The following is an 18,676-nucleotide window of genomic DNA, read 5'->3' on the forward strand; positions in this document are numbered from 1 at the left end:
CCAAGTAAAAATATTACCCCCCCCAAAGCTTTCTTATCAAACTGGGCATCTGAAAACTTTTTTTTAAGTACAGTTTAATACCTAATTCCATATTCTTTGGTTTCTGTAGGAAATTAAGGACAAAAAAACGGGAAAGTACACAGTATTGAGGTAGTCCAAACAGATTTGCTTTTATATTCACCTCTCCATTACATCCCATTCCTTTAGGGGCTAAGCAAGAAAGAAATTATCGGCTAGATGCTTTTAACCTTGCCTTGATTCTACAATACTCCCAGGGAATTTTACTATACTATCAAACTCACTATCCAGAGGAAAGCGTAACTTTGCCAGCCTGCATACACATTGGTTAATCAATAGATAATGTTTTTTCTCCACATCCTCAATTCCTTATTCTATATTCACTACCTAATGCAAACTGTTGTCCCTGAAAAATAAAAATTCCCTGAGAACAGGGACTAATTATTTTTCAGAAATTATAAGGAAAAAGCTTTGTTTTGTATCCTCACACCTAATATAGGACATGACACACAATAAGCACTTAATAAATGCTTGTTGCTTGATTTTTTTTTCATCTAGATCTATTATTTCATGGGAATAAGGATATTCAAGTGAATAAATATGATCAGCAACAGTACAACAACTTTGTAATCTTAAACTATCATCTTGGAACCTGGGAGGTTAAGTAACTTGGCCCAAAGTCATAAAGACAGCATGTATCAAAAGGCAGGACCCGAACTCATATTTTCCCAACTCTAAGGTCAAAATCACTACTTATTATACCACACTACTGCTCCACCATATCATTATACTCTCCATACTATTCAATTAATCAGACTCAAGTTTCCTGGTCAAGTTTCCAGTTAAATGACTTGCATTATCACTGTCTTCTGACTAAAAATTTAGTTTTTACTATCATACTTATACCACCTCCATTATCCCACTATTCAAATGAATCCAGTTCATTATCTTTTCAGAGAGTTCTAGCTTATATCTTAATTTTTTAAAAAATTTAATCAAAAATCTATAAAATGATGATGATCACTTCCACATATTTTCAATTTTAATGAGTAATCTTAAAAAGGTCTTAAAAGGTTAGAAGTGTAATTACACATACACTTACTATGCTGAGTTTTGTGAATCCATTCAAATATATATATATATATTCAAATTTATATGTATAAATAACTATCTACTTAACCCTGTACCGACTGGAATGACGCCACCTGCTGGAGACTTACTGTACAAGAGTTCCGCCCATGAAGCGAAGGTCTTTGAGGGCAAGACCAGGAGTTCTTTTTTTTTTGGCGTCAGGAAGTGACGCAAGCTAGTGGGAGGAGGAAGGAAGAGACTGGCACTCAGTCTCACTCTCTTTCCTTGGACTCTGGTGGAGAGCAGAGCTAGAAATGTGCTCTCCCTTTAATAGATAGGAATCTAGGCCTTTCTCTCTCTCTCTTTACCAAATTCTTATTCTCCTTAATAAATGCTTAAAAGTCTAACTTTTGCTAAAGCTTACAATTTATTGGCGACCACTCAATATTTTAGACAGTTTAGCTAGAATTTTAGCCCTTAACAACCCCAAATAGGCTTCTTTAGTATGGGAATTTAGCCACTGTTCTTCAACTTGTAGACCAAGAGGTTTTCCTGGATCACTGGGATCAAGTAGCCAAGTATGTATCAGAGGATGGAGTTGAATAGAGTTTTTCCTGATGCTAAGGCTTGGCCATCAACAATATTTTCATATGTTGACATTCACATAAAGCACAGGTAGAAAGCATATAAAGTAGTAGCATGAGGAAGCAACCCACATAATTCTTACCTAGCTTGTTGGAAGAGATCAGTTGGTACAAAGATATAGTCCATCTGTATTTTTCTTTTTTTGTATATTATAAAATTTATTTTTCCCCCAATAAAAATATTCCTTTATTTAAAGTTTTGAATTCCAAATTTTATCCTCCTTTTCTTCCTCCCCTCACCCTTTCCTGAGGTGGTAAGCAGACATGTTATACATGTGCAATTATGTAAAACATTACCAATTTAGTCATTTTGTACAAGAAAACTTGAATAAAAGAAAAAAAAATAAAAGAAAGTGAAAAATAGCATGCTTCACTCTGTGTTTCAATCAATATCAATTCTTTCTCTGGAGTTGGAGAGCATGCTTCTTCATTAGTCCCTTTGGGATTGTCTTAGATCATTGTATAGCTGAGAAAAGTTGTCATTCACAGTTCTTTATCAAACAATATTGCTGTTACTGTGCACAACTTTCTCTTGGTTCTGCTCACTTCACTATACATCAGTTCATACAAGTCTTCCAGTCTTTCTGAAATCATCCTGCTTGTCATTTCTTATAGCACAATATTATTCCATCACCATCATATACCACAACTTGTTTAGTCATTCCCCACTTGATGGGCATTTAATTTCGAATTCTTAGCCACTACAAAAATTTTGTACAGATGTCAACTATATTTTTCTCTCAGTCATTCCACAAATATTAATTATATTCTCATATTGCTTATCTCTAGTGCTAAAGTATGATAAGTATAAGGAAAGTTAATAGGCCTTCAAAGTGTATGTTCATTCTAATGGAAGAGATAGTTTAAAGTTATAGGTAAGAAATCTGTATGTTTATAGCTCTTTTTGATGGTAACTTTACTTTTAATGTTTAAAATTCTATGTATTCTCAGATTGTTACACATACAAGTCAAATGTAAGTATATAATACATTTTCTAAGTGACTAAGTCAATTTCCCATGATTCTGGATTTTTAGCGACAATGCTCCCCTTCAATGGAAGGGATGGTCAAGAGGTCAAGACTGTATGGACAAGGGCACTTTTTTAGAGTTCAGATTTTTCCACAATACAACATGTATTTGGGGCATACTTAATGACTGGCAGGAAATTTTGTTTTTTAAATGAAAAAGTTTTAATACTTGACTTTTTGTTTTAAATAACTCATTCCCACCTACCAGCAAACATATATTTATATTTTTATTTTCATTTGAAATGACAGCATAAGGCACCTTTAGATTATCTTCAAAAAACCTTCTATATTAAACATGTCACAGTGTAAGAGTGACAATGCAAATTAAAACAAAGCAAATTGGTATACAATTATAAAGTTCTTATTGAAGAATCATACGTAATTTATACAGTAAACTCTGGAGAAATGAACAATGAAACTAATTTTGTGTGTTTAAAGCTATGAAGATTATAAACAATATATTCCTAACTAAATTTACTCAAATAATTTGCTATGTTAGCCTTAGTATGTTACATAGCCTTTAGGCTCTGGATATATGATTTACTTGCATTAACAAGAAAAATATGTATCAAAGAGCTAACAAGAAGAAATGGATTTTAAAATTAGTACATAAAAAAGAGTTGCTCTATAGAATGCTTATTAACCATAGTTGTAATTAAAAAAAAACAACTTTAGAGTATAAGCCATAAATCAATGTTGAGAAAAAAATGGATGGAACATATAATTCAATTAATATTTTTCAAAATGTATTATACTACTTTTTTTTCCATGAAAATATTTTGATTAAGGCAAAATTTAAGATAAGGTTAGAACTCAAATAACTAAATAGAAACCACTAGATGGTATTACTGGAGTAAATAATAGAGGTAATGTGAAAAGCAGATTAAATATCTTAGTTTAAAGAGTTGACCTCTAATTCTAATGAACTCTACTTGTATACACATTAGTTCAAAAAAATCCTGAGGGGCAGCTAGGTGGCGCTGTGGATAGAGCACCAGCCCTGGAGTCAGGAGGACCTGAGTTCAAATCCAGCCTCAGACACTACACTTACTAGCTGTATGACCCTGGGCAAGTCATTTAACCACAATTGCCTCACTTAAAAAAACAAAACAAAACAAAAAACAACCCTGAGAACCAAATAAGGAAGCTGCTGATTGTATAATGAACAGAATATCAAGTATTCACTTACAGGTTTCTATTCCTGTCTAGGTAAATGTTATGCATCTTCATGTCTTTCTAGGACACTATAGGTATGCTTTAGTGCTACACAGAGAAAGGAGAAGAACAAAGTGCTCCAAGGGGTTTCATTCTAAGTGAAGGAGGCAATATGATTCAGGTAAACGTCTATCTGGTTTCAATATGATGGTCTCATTTTAAGGCAGGGCAGGTATTGTTATTATCAATGTGTACATATTTCCACAGGTATATTAACAACTGAATAGTTCATAAGAGTATGGTATTTTGAGGAAAAAATAAGAAAAAGGACATATGTGAACGATAAAATCCTAAACGAAAAGGCAGTAGAGCAGAATATATTAAGATAAATGCCAGGATATAAGAAGGGGGGAAAAGCATAATAATATAAGCCACAGGTAGAGGATAGAGTCCTTCAGAATGCATGTGTACAGATTCAAATGAACAAAGATCATGATCTGAATAGCATAACTAAGAAGATCATAAAAATCCAAACTAAATACACAGTATTTTGTGTCCCTATTATATGTACATTTGTATTTCAAAGTAAGTACTTGAAGACTCCAGACTACAAAGGGCATAACTGATTTTTTTGTTTGTTTGTTTGTTTTGTTTTGTTTTGGATTTTGGGGTTTTTTTACAACAAACATTTATTTTATTTTCCATTTACATGTAAGGGTAGTTTTCAACATTCATTTCCATAAGATTTAGAGTTCCAAATTTTTCTCTCTCTCTCCCTCCCTTTCCTTCTCCCCTCCACAAGATCACAACCAGGTTATATATGTACAATCCACAAGTGTTCTTTTTATTAGTTCTTTCTATAGCAGTACATAGTATGCTTCCTCATTAGTTCCTTGGGATTGTCCTGGATCATTTTACTGCTGAGAGTAGCTAAGTCATTTACAATTACTCATTGAACAATACTGCTGTCACTACACAATGTCCTCTCAGCTCTGCTCACTTCACCATACATCGATGTTCATTAGTCCTTTCAAGGTTTTTCGGGGATCATCCTGTTTTTCATTCCTGTAGCAAAAGACCATTCCACTACAATCATATAACACAGATTTTTCCATCATTCCTCAATTGATGGACATTCCCTTAATTCTCAATTCTTAGCCTCCACCAAGAGTTGCTATAAATATTTTTTGTACAATTTTTCCCCCTTTTCTCTTTTCATGATTACTATTGTTTTTTTTCTTTTTCTTTTTTCTTTTTTTAGTGAGGCAGTTGGGGTTAAGTGACTTGCCCAAGGTCACACAGCCAGCAAGTGTTAAGTGTCTGGAGGCCGGACCTGAACTCAGGCACTCCTGACTCCAGGGGCCGCACTCCATCCACTGCGCCATCTAGCTGCCCCGCGCCATCTAGCTGCCCCAATGATTACTATTGTTAACTGTTTCCCTTCCATTCTAATTCCCTTCCCAATGATAATTTATTCCATTATCCATCTTCTTTCATCCTATCCCTCTTCAAAAGGGATTTGCTTCTGTCCCCCTCCCCTACTCTGCCCTTCCTTCTTTTGCCCCTCTCTCTTTATTCCCTTCCCCTCCTATTTTCCCTGCAGGGTTAGAGAGATTACTCTACCCAATTCAGTGTGTACAGTATTCCCTCCTTGAGCCAATTCTAATGAGATTGAGGTCTTTGAGCCAATTCTGATGAGTGTTAGGCTCATTTACTGCCCAGATAAAATAGATTACTCCACCCACTTGGGAGTGTCTATTAGTCCCTCCTTGAGGCAGCTCTGATGAGTTTAAGATCTTTGAGCCTTTTGTGATGAGTGTAAAATTCATTTACTGCCCTGCTCCTCTCCCATCTCTTCCCCCACTCCATAAGCCTTTTCCTGTTACTTTCATGTAGGATTTCACTTCTGCCCTTCCCCCTCCCCCAGTGAATTCCCTTCACCCCTCAATTAACTCTAAAGAGTTATTGTCTAGCTAGGTGACACAGTGGGACAAATCATCACCCCCTGAACCCAGGGGGATCCCCGCCAAAACCTGGCCTCAGACGCAAGACAGTCGTCCACTGTACGACCCCAGGTATGTCCCCCAGCTCCCATTTTTTTTTTTAATGGTTCTCTGGGGTCTTGTATTTGAAAGTCAAATTTGCCATTCAGTTCAGGTCTTTTCCATCACAATATCTGAAAGTCTTCTTTTTCATTAAAGTCCCATTTTTTCCACTGAAAAATTATACAAGTTTTGCTGGATATGTGATTCTTGGTTTTAATCCCAATTTCTTTGCCCTCTGGAATATCATATTCCATGCCCTCTGGTCCTTTAATGTAGAAGCTGCTAGATCTTGTGCTATCCTGACTGGGGCTCCACAGTACTTGAATTTCTTTCTTTTTGGCAGCTTGCAATATTTTCTCCTTGACCTGAGAGCTCTGGAATTTGGCTATAATATTCCTAGGAGTTTTCTTTTGGGATCTCTTTCTGGAGGTGATAGGTGGATTCTTTCAATCTCTATTTTAGCTTCTTCTTCTAGAATTTCAGGGCAATTTTCCCTGAGAATGTCTTGGAAAATGGTGTCTAAGCTCTTTCCTTGATCATAGTTTTCAGGTAGACCAATAATTTTCAAATGATCTCTCCTGGACCTATTTTCCAGGTTGGCAGTTTTTCCCAGAAGATATTTCACATTGCCCTCTATTTTTTTATTCAATTTGATTACGGCTTAACTGTTAAGATAATCTTAGTAATTCTTAAATTTTTCCTTTGTTTCTTTTTCATTGTAAACACAATGATCTTCAACAATCACAAACATTTCAAAATACAAATGGAAGAGGACTGACTGTACAAAAAATTCTGAATTTTTGCCATAAAGATTTTTAATAAAGAAATATGGATATATGCTTAACAAGGTAGTAGTGAATTTCTGTGTCCCTTATGCATTTCCTTTCCTATATTTCCCTTCTACTTTTTTTCCTATGCATTTTTTTTTCTGGGCAATGAGGGTTAAGTGACTTGCCAGGGTCACACAACTAGTAAGTGTCAAGTGTCTGAGGCTGGATTTGAATTCAGGTCCTCCTGAATTCCAGGGCTGGTGCTTTATCCTGTAGAGCGCTGGCCTGGGGCTCCGAAGGCCACACAGTGCTCCACCCACTGGCTGTAGCCCTTGCCAGGGCTCTGGCACCTCACATCATTACTACTTGCCTACGCCTACATGGGCCTGGCAAAATTACAATGATTGGAATCCTAGTGAGGGCAGTCATGTGACTGTCAGAGCGGCCATCCCATTGGCTGGGACTGTGTGGGGTGTTTCTAGGTTTGGGGGAGGAGAATTGGGCATTCGAAGTGGAAGCTGGAAAGTGACAGGCATTCTGCTGCGTATTTTCAGCTGATTCCTGAGTGGTGGTATTTTTTCAGGTATTATAATTTCCCTTTCTCATTTTATTTCCTTTTCCTTGATCCTACTGATCCTGTTTGTGTTGGTTTTTTTTAAGTTTGTTCTTGTTAAATAAATCTTGTTCTGTTTTGAGGAGGCTGCCGGTTTCCTTCCTTGCCCAATATTGCAGCTAGTCACTTGCTAGCAGCTCCCCAATTAAAAATTGATCCCCACAGTTTTTGGCGAGTCAACAGGAGTTGATTAACCTAGTGAATTTCTTTAACCCACCCCCCCCTCCCCCTTATTTGGCCAGGAGCCAACTAACCTGGGGGACCCTTATTGCCCCTACCCCACTGCCCCCTTAGGCAATCTCCTTGCTCTTAAAAAACCTTAGCGTTTATCTTGCTGTCAGAGAAAAGCCTGTTCATTTTGAACTGCACCATGATTGAATTTTGGCTCCCCCTTGTATATTCTAATTGGCATATTTTGGGACAGCATATTGTCCCGATTTAAACTGTTGGCTTGCTCAATACTTATTCATGCATTGCTGGTTTCCTCCTCACAAACACAGTAAAAATCTTTGGAACAATGGTCTGGAGAGTTTATCTTTCCCACTGAGATATATACAATATTACTGGAAGCATTACAACTAAATTAGAACTTTACTATACCACTATCATATCTCAAATGGCTATAAATTTTATTCTCGTTATTGTCATTATTGCAATGTGGTATTTTTTCCAAAAAAGCTGTAAAGAGAGGAAGGGATGTGATCATAGTAGACCACATGTTCAGAGGGATACCAGTACAGGTCCCTCTACTGGAGATGACCTGAGTTCAGAAACAGATTTAGACCAGTCTTTAGAATGAGATCAACAGAAAAAACTGCTCCCCCTAACAGAATGTTACAGCCCCCAGAGGAGCACAGAGTAAAATATATAGCCTGTTCAGTCCAAATGATCTGTGTGCATGGAAGAAACTTATACCTAGGTTTGATCAGAATCCAAAGTCAGTAATTTCGCAGTTAATGTCTATATTTAATACATATCAACCCACTTGGGCCAATGTCACTTGTCTTATGGAAATTATACTATCCCCAAGTGAAATTGCAGATATTGTCACAGCAGGAAATTCCTTGGTGGCCTCTGGGGAAGCGTTAACAGAGTGGCCTCTCCAGGAGCCAAACTGGGATTATAATGATCCACAGCAATTCCAAGAATTAAAAAATGCTAGGGAAACGCTACTGAAAGGAATGGAATCCTGTTCTAAGAAATCTGACAACTGGCAAAAGTTTTTAAAACTTGCTCAGGAGCCTAATGAACAACCTAATAGATTTTATGAAAGACTTTGTGAAGCTGCTAGGCAATTTACAAGACTGGACCCACTAGACTCAAAAGATTACTATATTGTATATCAATCATTGCCAGAGATACGTAAATTTTTTATGGCACAGTGTCCAGGCTGGAAAGATATGGCTGTAGAAAGGCTTAAAGAAATTGCCACCTATATCTTTGAGGCGAACGAAAACAATACGGCTAAGCAAAGCGTTCTGGCACCAGCACTTTCAGGTCAGGCGTTTAAAGGTCAGGACAAAACCCCTAAGGTGTGTCAGTACTGTGAAAAGCAAGGACACTCATTGAGAGAATGAAGAATTAGAAAGCAAGAACTCAGGTGGGCAGTAACTGAGGGTCTGGAATATTTTTTCAGAAGAAACCAGAATAATTATGGAAATTTTTACCAGAAAGGAAACAACCAAGATAATTACAGACCTTATTACAATTAGAATCAGTATACTCGTAGACCCTATCAGGGAGGTACAGAAGGACAGAATCAGAATCGGGGTAACTCTAGAATCCCTCAGAGGGAGACACAGGACTGACGGTGTCCAGGGGAGAAGTGGAAAATACAGAAAGCTTTACTTTCCAGATCTGAATTTTTGAACCCTCTTGTATCAATCCAATTCACCTCCCCAGAGTAATGACCCCATGTGACCTCAAAGTTGGGGATACGTATTATGATTGTCTGTTAGATACAGGAGCCTCTAAATAAGTCTTAGTGCATAAACTAGACCCTGGATGCAATGCTATTGGATCTTTAATGTGGTAGGAGTCTCAGGTAAGGCCCAAAGAGTGGCAGAATTAACCCCTGCATGGTATCTATGGGGGCCTTTAACTGTAGAACATTCATTTTTACTTATGCCCAATGCCCCTGTCAATTTATTAGTGTCGTGATCTCCTTTGTAAACTTAGAGCAACCATATCTTGTGCTCCAGATGGGGCTGTCTCTCTCTGTGGTTGCCAGAGGATACTGTTCATTTATTACCAATTTGATTGCAGATGCTCAAGGAGCAGTAGGGGGATACATCCAAAATCTCTCTGACATTTCTGAGTCCCTATGGCCTCATCCTCTACTGAAGTGGGGCTCCTTAAATCTGCTATTCCTGTTACTATTAAAGTTAAAGGGGGACTCCAATATGCGGTATATATATCAAGTTTAAACTTGTTTTGTATATTTTGAAGAACTTTCATTGTTTAATTTGAACATTTTTGGACATTGCTATGCTAAAGATTAATGAAAATCCAGCAGTTCCAGAGACAACCAGAATCCATAGACAGCCAGAAATCCAGTTCCCCTGATGACATCTCAAACCCTCCTTTGAAGACAAGATTTAAGGACTTTAAATGGACATTTTTGTTTTTCTTTCTATTACTATATACATCATCTGTAAATATTTTTTTCCCTTTCCTATATTGTTATTAGTATATTGTTTGTTAGCATTGGTTATGATATTCTGTTATTTTTTAAAATTTATTTATTGTTTATTGTTCCATCAAGGAAACACCCCATGTTTCTTGACAAAACAAAGGAGGGAATGTAAGGAATTGATTGTTAGTTGAGGGTTTTGTGTGCTGGTCTGGGGCTCCGCAGGCCACACGGTGCTCCACCCACTGGTTGTAGCCGTTGCCAGGGCTCTGGCACCTCACGTCATTACTACTCGGCGATGCCTACATGGGCCTGGCAAAATTATGATGATTGGAATCCTAGTGAGGGCAGTCATGTGACTGTCAGAGCGGCCATCCCATTGGCTGGGACTATGTGGGGTGTTTCTAGGTTTGGGGGAGGAGAATTGGGCATTTGAGGTGGAAGCTGGAAAGCGACAGGCTTTCTGCAGCGTATTTTCAACTGATTCCTGGGTGGTGGTATTTTTTCAGGTATTATAATTTCCCTTTCCCCATTTTTATTTCCTTTCCCTTGATCCTACTGATCCTGTTTGTGTTGTTTTTTTTAAGTTTGTTCTTGTTAAAATAAATCTTGTTCTGTTTTGAGGGAGGCTGCCGGTTTCCTTCCTTGTCCCAATATTGCGGCGAGCCACTTAGCTAGCACTCCCCAATTAAAAATTGGTCCCCACAATCCACTGTACCACCTAGCTGCCCTTTTCTATGTATTTTTGAAAATTTATTATAGAGGCTCTTTTTGCACCAACCCACCAAATGCTAAGTGGAAGCTTGGCTTTATAACAGATATGTATGGTCAAACAAAACAAGTTAATATATTGGCCATATATGAAAAGGTCTAGGTTCTGTCAAAGGAATGAAAGATATGTTTCGATCATAGCTTTTTACAAGTCATGACTAATATAATGGCTTTTTTTCCTGTTTTTCATCAAATTTCATAATAAAATACGAAACAACTTATTAGTAGGTACACACATTTCAGGAAATTTGAAGAATATTTATGATGTAGTCATAAAAATGGCTTAGGGGGAACTGTGAGAATAGAGAAAACCAAGAATTTCAGTAAATTTATGAATCACATTCATAGTATTCAGTATAAAAGGGTCAAAATGGAAAATTCAGATTGGAAGGCAACTTTACGAGATCATTTAGTCTGTCAAGCTTCTTAACTGTGGGAGAATGCAAAAATTTGTAGTAACATATTTGACTGGTATACTCTTTAGTATAACTTTGATTTGTATATCTATATGCCAGGGTTGTGTTAAAATTTCTGGGCGAAAAGGAGTCGCAAGTAGAAAAAAGTTTAAGAAGCCCTGGTCTAAGTCATACTTGATGAAGAGTTTTCCCTGTAACACTGAGCAAATTCAGCTTTTGCTTGAGGGAAAATCTCCCAAAGCATTCATCCTACTCTTGAATAGTTCTAGGTTTTAGAAAGCTCTGAGTTCTCATGAGGTACTACTGTATTAAGAAGTGATCATTACAATAATATTTGGAAAAACAATTTCTTGCTTTTAATACCAGCAGCATTTTAGTCCTGTGGATAAACACCAATTTTCACCCACCCCCAAAAAGAGAAATTGTATTAGAATATTTATTAATGTATAATATTTGTGTGGTAAAAAAATATGAAAGTTTTTTAACAGTCGGTTAGGATGACTGAAAGACGCCAGGTTTTTTTTTTAAGGACCACCCTTTCGGGGAGGAGACCAACTACATGAGCTACGCATGACAGTCCGCCTGCTGCGCATGTCAGACTGCCTGCTATGCATTCCACTTCCGGGGTGCGAGCTTAAAAGGCAAGGAGAGAACAGAAGTGGGGGTTTTTTCCTGCTCTGCTGGTCTCCTGACTGCATTGCACAGGCTGATGCTGATGAGAGTTCAACTGGGCCCGGCTTGCGGTCAGCAGCACGCGCTTGACACGGTCTCTCTCTCCCCAAAGGTGGCCTTCGGTTTTTGGTGAGTTTTATACGAAATATAGACTAAGCTTAGACTTAAGACGATTTGTATTGTGTTTCTACTTTCCTATCCTTCTAATCAACATCACCTTGTGACTACCATACAATAAAAGCTCTAACTAGAAAACCAGAAGCTTCTTCCATTTACTAGTCTGGGAGATAAATTAAGGGAAAGGTTAAAGAGGGGAGATTTATGATCTAATATCCAATTTTAAATCTCACAGTTGGAAAGAACTTGTCAAACTCACCATTTTCTTTCTCTTGTCCTGCTCTGAAGGAGGTTCCTCATCCTCTGTTACTTTGGGCTCTTCAAAATGAGACATCAACATGCAGCTAAGAATGTAGTAAACAAAAATTAGAGATAATGGCAATAAATCAAATTAAGAGTTTTAAATAGCTAATTAAAAAGTATAACTTACAAAAGATTGATGAAACCAAAACATAAATTAGGAAGTGGCTTTTCATTTCACAATAATAATATAATAATAAATCCTATAGTATACTATTTTGAGTGTATTGATTTAATGAGAGTCATATAAATTTCCTGTGCAGGAATAAGCCCCACCCCACCCCCTACTGCCCCTAGAAAACCTCTATGAACTCTATTGTAAAAGCAAAAGAAAAATATGCAAAACTCCAAAGTCTGATGGAACTAAACAGATAAATTAGGAAGTGTTTTTCATGCTACATTAAGATTTTTCATTTTGTAATTACATAATAATAAAAAATTAAATTTCTATACCATTTTAAATATAACTGAATTTAGGAAGAGTTGCAGAATTTCCTTGGGGAACAGGTTTCACCAACACCAAAGAAACTCCATGACCTCTAACTGTAAAGCAGCAGAAAATATTACTCATAAGAGTTCCACTAATTCTTCTCTGGAAAAATCATCCTATTGTCCCAACAGACTTTAGAATGCTTATATTTGATTTAAAATAATACAGCATAGAGATCATTTAGAATTCTGATCAGGACAAGTCCAAGAGTAAAATACCTGGTTTTTAAAGACAGCCCTAAAAAGAAAAAAGACCTATTTGTAGAAAAATATTTATAGCAGCTCTTTTTGTGGTGGCTAAGAATTGGAAATCAAAGGAATGCCCATTAGTTGGGGAATGGCTGAACAAGCTGTGGTATATGATTGTGATAGAATATTATTGTGTTATTAAGAAATGACAAGCGGGGGCAGCTAGGTGGTGCAGTGGATAAAGCATAGGCCCTGGATTCAGGAGTACCTGGGTTCAAATCCGGCCTCAGACACTTGACACTTACTAGCTGTGTGACCCTGGGCAAGTCACTTTTAACCCCCATTGCCCCGCAAAAAAAAAAAAAAAAGGAAAAAAAAAAGAAAAGAAATGACAAGCAAAATGATTTCAGTAAAAACTGGAAAGACTTGGTTGAACTGATATATAGTGAAGTGAGCAGAACCAAGAGAAAGCTGTGCAGAGTGGAAGTATGCCATCTACCTCCAAAGAACTGATATTGATTGAACACAGAGTGAAGCATGCTACTTTTCACTTTCTTTCTTTTTTTCTTTTATTCGAGTTTTCTTATACAAAATTAGTAATATGTCAATGTTTTATATAAATGTAGCCCTATAACCTATATCTGATTGCTTATGGCCTCAGGGAGGAAGGAGGGAAAAAAAAAATACCTGGTTTTTGTATGAAGTTTGCAGGTGCAGCAGTCATATAACTTTACTACATCTAGAAAACACCATACCTATGATCATCATAATGTAAAATGTTTACCCAAATATGAGACATCATTAAGTGACGTCTGGTATTTATTAATGAGATTTATGCTTTAAAACTCACTGCTAGGAAATTTAAAGTGCTTTATGAAGATTCTAGGAAGTCAGAAGTTTCCATACAACACACAGATCACAGAGAAAGAATACCATTTCCTGACTTCCTTTCTTATAAAGATGTGAGATGATTATAGCCAGCAAAGCCAGCAGAAATTTGGCAGTACTGAAACTTTCTGGTCTCTCTGCTCACACAATAACACTCTAATTGAAGTCCTCATCATCTCTTACCTGAACTCTTCCCCTACTCTCTATAAATCTCTACCCTCTCTAATTCATTCTCTCCATAAGGATGTCAAAGGGATATTCCTAAAATATAGGACTGAATATATCATCCCCTTAAGTCAAGAATTCTAGTGGCTCCCTACTGCCCCTAGGATAAAACACAATATGTTTTGGTTAACCCTCTTTCAGAGGCTTTTTCACATTCCTTTCCTTCATGCATCCCACTTCTTAGCCAAATTGTCTAGTTGGCCATTCCCAGGGCATGACCTACTATCCCTCTGCATAAAAGAACAGGATTCAGATTTGGAATCAGATACATTGAATTAGAATCCCAGATCTGCTACTCACTGTCAGAATGACCTGAGGGAAATCCATTCTACTCTCTAGATCTCAGCTACCTCATATCAGAGGATGGATTTGATGACCTCAAAGTCACCCCTGAGACCTTTAAGTCTGTGAGCCTACATTCTCCTATTTTAATGTCAGTTCCACCTCACATAATTTCTAACTTCAATCAAAGCTCAATTCAAGTGTCATTGCCCACAGGAAATCAGTCTTGACTTCCCTAGTTGTAGACTTGGACCTCTAGCAATTACTCTAAATATATTTTATATTTAATTTCCTATGTACATTATTTTCCCTTAATAGAATGCTCCTTGAGGACAGGGCTGTTTCACTTGTCTTTACATCTCCAGATCCTGCACAGTGCTTGAAATAATATAGGTGTTTAATAAATGCTTATTGAAAAAAAATTTTTTCACCCCCATGGCCTCACTTGCAGCATGATGATGACCAACAAGGTACCCAAAAAGTCTTAGTGTACCTTTAAGCAGTTAAAAGTTAAAGGCTTTAGGGACATTCTGTACATCTTCAACCCTGATCTCTTCCCTTAATCTCCAGACCTAAATTTCCACTGTTTATAGATAGACATCACTATCTCAATGTGTCATCTGGCAACTCAAACTCGATTTACAAAAACAAAACAAGAAAAGCCAAAGCTCTTTTTTTTTTTTCACAAAACCTATTCCATTCTGTCTTTTCTCTGTAACAATATCGCCCAACTTCTCATGCTCTGTATCTTAGTGCTATCAAAGAATCCACTTCACCCTCACTTGTCGAACCCAATCAGTTACCAAATCCTGTTGGTTCTACCTGTGTAAAGTCGCTCATATGGGTCTTCTCTGGACTACTACAGTGTGGACATCATTACCATTATCAAGTCTTCTATCAACCATACCTGCCTCCATTCTCTCCCTCCTCTTCTTCACACTGAAAAAAAATTCTTTACGTGATTTGGTCATGTGTTTTTTTCTTGGGTCAAACATTTGCTGGGCCTGAAACTTAAGGTCTTTTACAATTTATGACACCCTATCTTTCTAGTTTTCAATGTTATACTATTCCCATGAAATAATTTTTGCTCCAGTTAAATTAAATTGGACTACTTCCCACCAGACAAGTATAGTTCCTGTTTCTTTTTGTATCTAACTGACCACTCATTTGCTTCTTATCTAAAGAACTTAATTATTCGTTTGTATTTGGTGTATGTACATATGTATGTATATGTGTATGTACACACACACACACACAAAAAAAAAAAAAGAAAAAAGGATATTTACACCCAATAAGACTAAGGGGATGAGTTATAGAGCAGGCATTTAAATTCAAGTACCCTCCCTGTTCCAATTCAGCTTTCTTGTCACTGGATTTTTATAAAACAATTTCTTTATCACATATTTTGATCTCTCACTATAATGATGCAGATTTTATGAGTTCTGTACCTCAAATCAATTTAAATTTCTTCTAGCATCCTAAAACCAGTCCAATTTAAAAACAAACAAATACCACAACAGTACCACATTGGCATTTTTTCTTACTTAATATTGTTTAAAGACAAGATAAATACACTGCAGGCAAAAAAGCTATACAGAAGATGATTCTCTTTAGTTATTTAATAATGAAAAGGCTTATTCTTATAGGTATTAATTAAATGAAGAATAACTAGTTGCCAGTATTCTTAAATACTCAAAAGGAGACTCAACAGTAATTTTTAAATCTATACAATTTCAAGCTTCTTAATCTTCCTATATAAAGAACCACATCAAATCTTATTGACTTATATAATGCTAAGTATTTATCATACATGATTATAGAAGGATTGTAGAACATTCATGAAAATAACATAAAATCTTTAATGATCTGCTTAAAAAGAAAAATCTAAATTTAAATTTTTAAATAGAAAAATGCCTCTAAGAAAGCTTGTAAAAACATAATCACAAAACTACAACTTTAAAATATAAATTTCAGTATGAGAATATCAGCATATAATCTTGTAAGAAGGGTCTTATAAACTGGTCACTCAGTATAGGCAGAAAATTTCCTTTCCAATATTCTAATTACTTAGAACTAGAATGAGTCCTTAAGTGTTGAGTTTTAGCTCTCACATGAGCATCCAGAAATCAATCTGCCCTAACAACAGCTTTTCAGCTTCCATACATTTCATGTTAAGGGTGTGAACAGGTGCTTTGTTAAAGAGGTTTTTAAAAAAAAACTCAGAACTAGGAATAATCACTTAAGGAAATTGTTCATCAGAGACTACAAAAGGGATGATTCCTTTCAACAGCAAAAGCTTCTTCTAGAGGTGCAAAAAATGAAATAAAATAAAATATTTCTTTCTTAGCATTAATTCATTCTAAATTGGGAAAACAATTGAGAATAAAAAAAAGAAACAGAAAAGACTGTCCCTTTAAAATCTATGAATAAACAGGAAGAGGAAGTTCTCTAAGTAACTCAGTATTTTGGGTGTTTTTTTTAATTTTGACCTGCCTAACAGTCTTTCAAATTCCAAATCTAGCAAGCTACCACATACTGTTTGTTCACAGAAAGAAGTTCAGAGCTGGAAGGACTTTTGACTCCAGCCTCATTCATTTTCATAGATGAGGGAACTAAGGCACAGAAAAATTTAGTGATTAACCAACCCAAACTAATTAGTAAAGGTGGGTCTATTCAATTAAATGCCTACAATGTACAGAATACTGTGCTAAATAATAAGACATAGTTCCTGCCCTCATGGAACTCAGTCTAGGAAGAAAATAAGATACATGCACAGAAAACTGCCATATACAAAATATAAGTGCAGTAGAGGGGTACAAAACAACAAATAATGGAGGTTCAGAGGAAAAGACCATTATCTGAAGTGGGGAATCAAGCAAGACTTTGTGAATAAGGTGGCATTAAAGGACATATATGAATTCAACAAGAGGGAGAAGGGTATTCAAGGCCTAAGGAACTGAATGAGAAAAGACAGGAGAAAGAACAAGCTTTCGACATATAACAGGACACAGATGTCCTGACTTCAAGGCTCTTCATACTACCTGGAAAAAAATTTCTTGCTATCTTGATTTTTATCACTTCTTCACTCTTATTGAAATTATCCAAGTCCAAGACCCTCTTTCTCAGCCTGGCCCCTAACAATATCCTCCTTACTGGGTCACTTTCCCTTCTCTAATTTTCTCTCTCTTCCTTTCATTTGTGAGAAAATAATTTTAAATAATGAATTTCTTGGGCACCCAGACACCCAGTTATTAGTTGCTCTCTCCCCTTCACCCAGAACATTCAATCTTAGGAGGAAGTTTTAAATCTTCCCTGGGGATGAGCCCAGGTGAACAAAAGGATTGCAGATTGATTTTTTGTTTAGCAAGGGGAAAAAGCACACCTAAGACATTGAATTTGCCCTCTCTAGACCACTCTCAAGTCATTAGGCTATATAACCAATCAGCTTAGATCAATGTATGGTGACACACCTCTATTTAAAGGAGGATAAAATCCCTGGGCAGACCAGGGTCTCTCTTCTACTCTCCTTTCTTGCTCTCTGCTCAATTCAACTCTTGGTTTGGAATGCTGTCTCTTAGGAGGTACGGGTAATTAGGCCTGTAGCCTGAAACTAAAGAAGAAGCTGGAGAGACACATGGTCAATATTTTACTAATAGTGTAATATTAATTAATGATAAATACTTACTGCCAAAATGGGTGCAATAGCCATTAATTTTATAGTAGCAATAATTTTAGAAAGTACAGTTTAGAACAAATAATTTAGAAAATACACATTTCCCTTCAAAACAAAAATTTACACTAACCCTAATACTTCTTGAACTAACTCTGTCCATAGGAAGTGTTGTTGGATGGGTTAGGGTCTCCTGGGCCTGAAAAGGGATGGGGATAATTATTATTTAGAAATATGACATGATAGGTATAGGGTCACAGAAGAGAATGTGTGGATTAATAGTCATTCTAGGGGCAGCTAGGTGGCGCAGTGGATAGAGCATCGGCCCTGGATTCAGGAGGACCTGAGTTCAAATCAGCTCAGATCACTTAAACACTGTGTGATCCTGGGCAAGTCACTTACCCCAATTGCCTCACTAAAAACAAAACAAAAAACAAATAGTCATTCTAGGCTTGTTGGATAAAGTGAAAAGCAATGCCAGGGTCCAAGTTTGGGAGCTGGGCAAAACCAGGTTAGGGACTGGAACAAGATATACCATGAAGCTGGAAAATAATGAAACCAAGGGCTGAGAGGTTAAAAGTGGAGAAGTGGGGGCAGCTAGGTGGTGCAGTGGATAAAGCACCAGCTCTGGATTCAGGAGGACCTGAGTTCAAAACCAACTTCAGACACTTGACACTTACT

At 36.8% G+C, this 18,676-nt stretch overlaps 1 protein-coding gene across 1 annotated transcript in view; it reads right to left on the reverse strand.

Annotated features, from left to right (window-relative positions):
- Window positions 1-18,676, reverse strand: part of IPO11 (importin 11) — a 205,851-nt gene that overhangs the window by 17,901 nt on the left and 169,274 nt on the right. The window contains 1 exon segment of the mRNA XM_043978159.1: window positions 12,212-12,296. Coding sequence (XP_043834094.1) covers window positions 12,212-12,296 — 85 coding nt within the window.

The sequence above is a fragment of the Dromiciops gliroides genome, chromosome 1 (genome assembly GCF_019393635.1).
Source record: "Dromiciops gliroides isolate mDroGli1 chromosome 1, mDroGli1.pri, whole genome shotgun sequence".
Classification (NCBI taxonomy): Eukaryota; Metazoa; Chordata; class Mammalia; order Microbiotheria; family Microbiotheriidae; genus Dromiciops; species Dromiciops gliroides.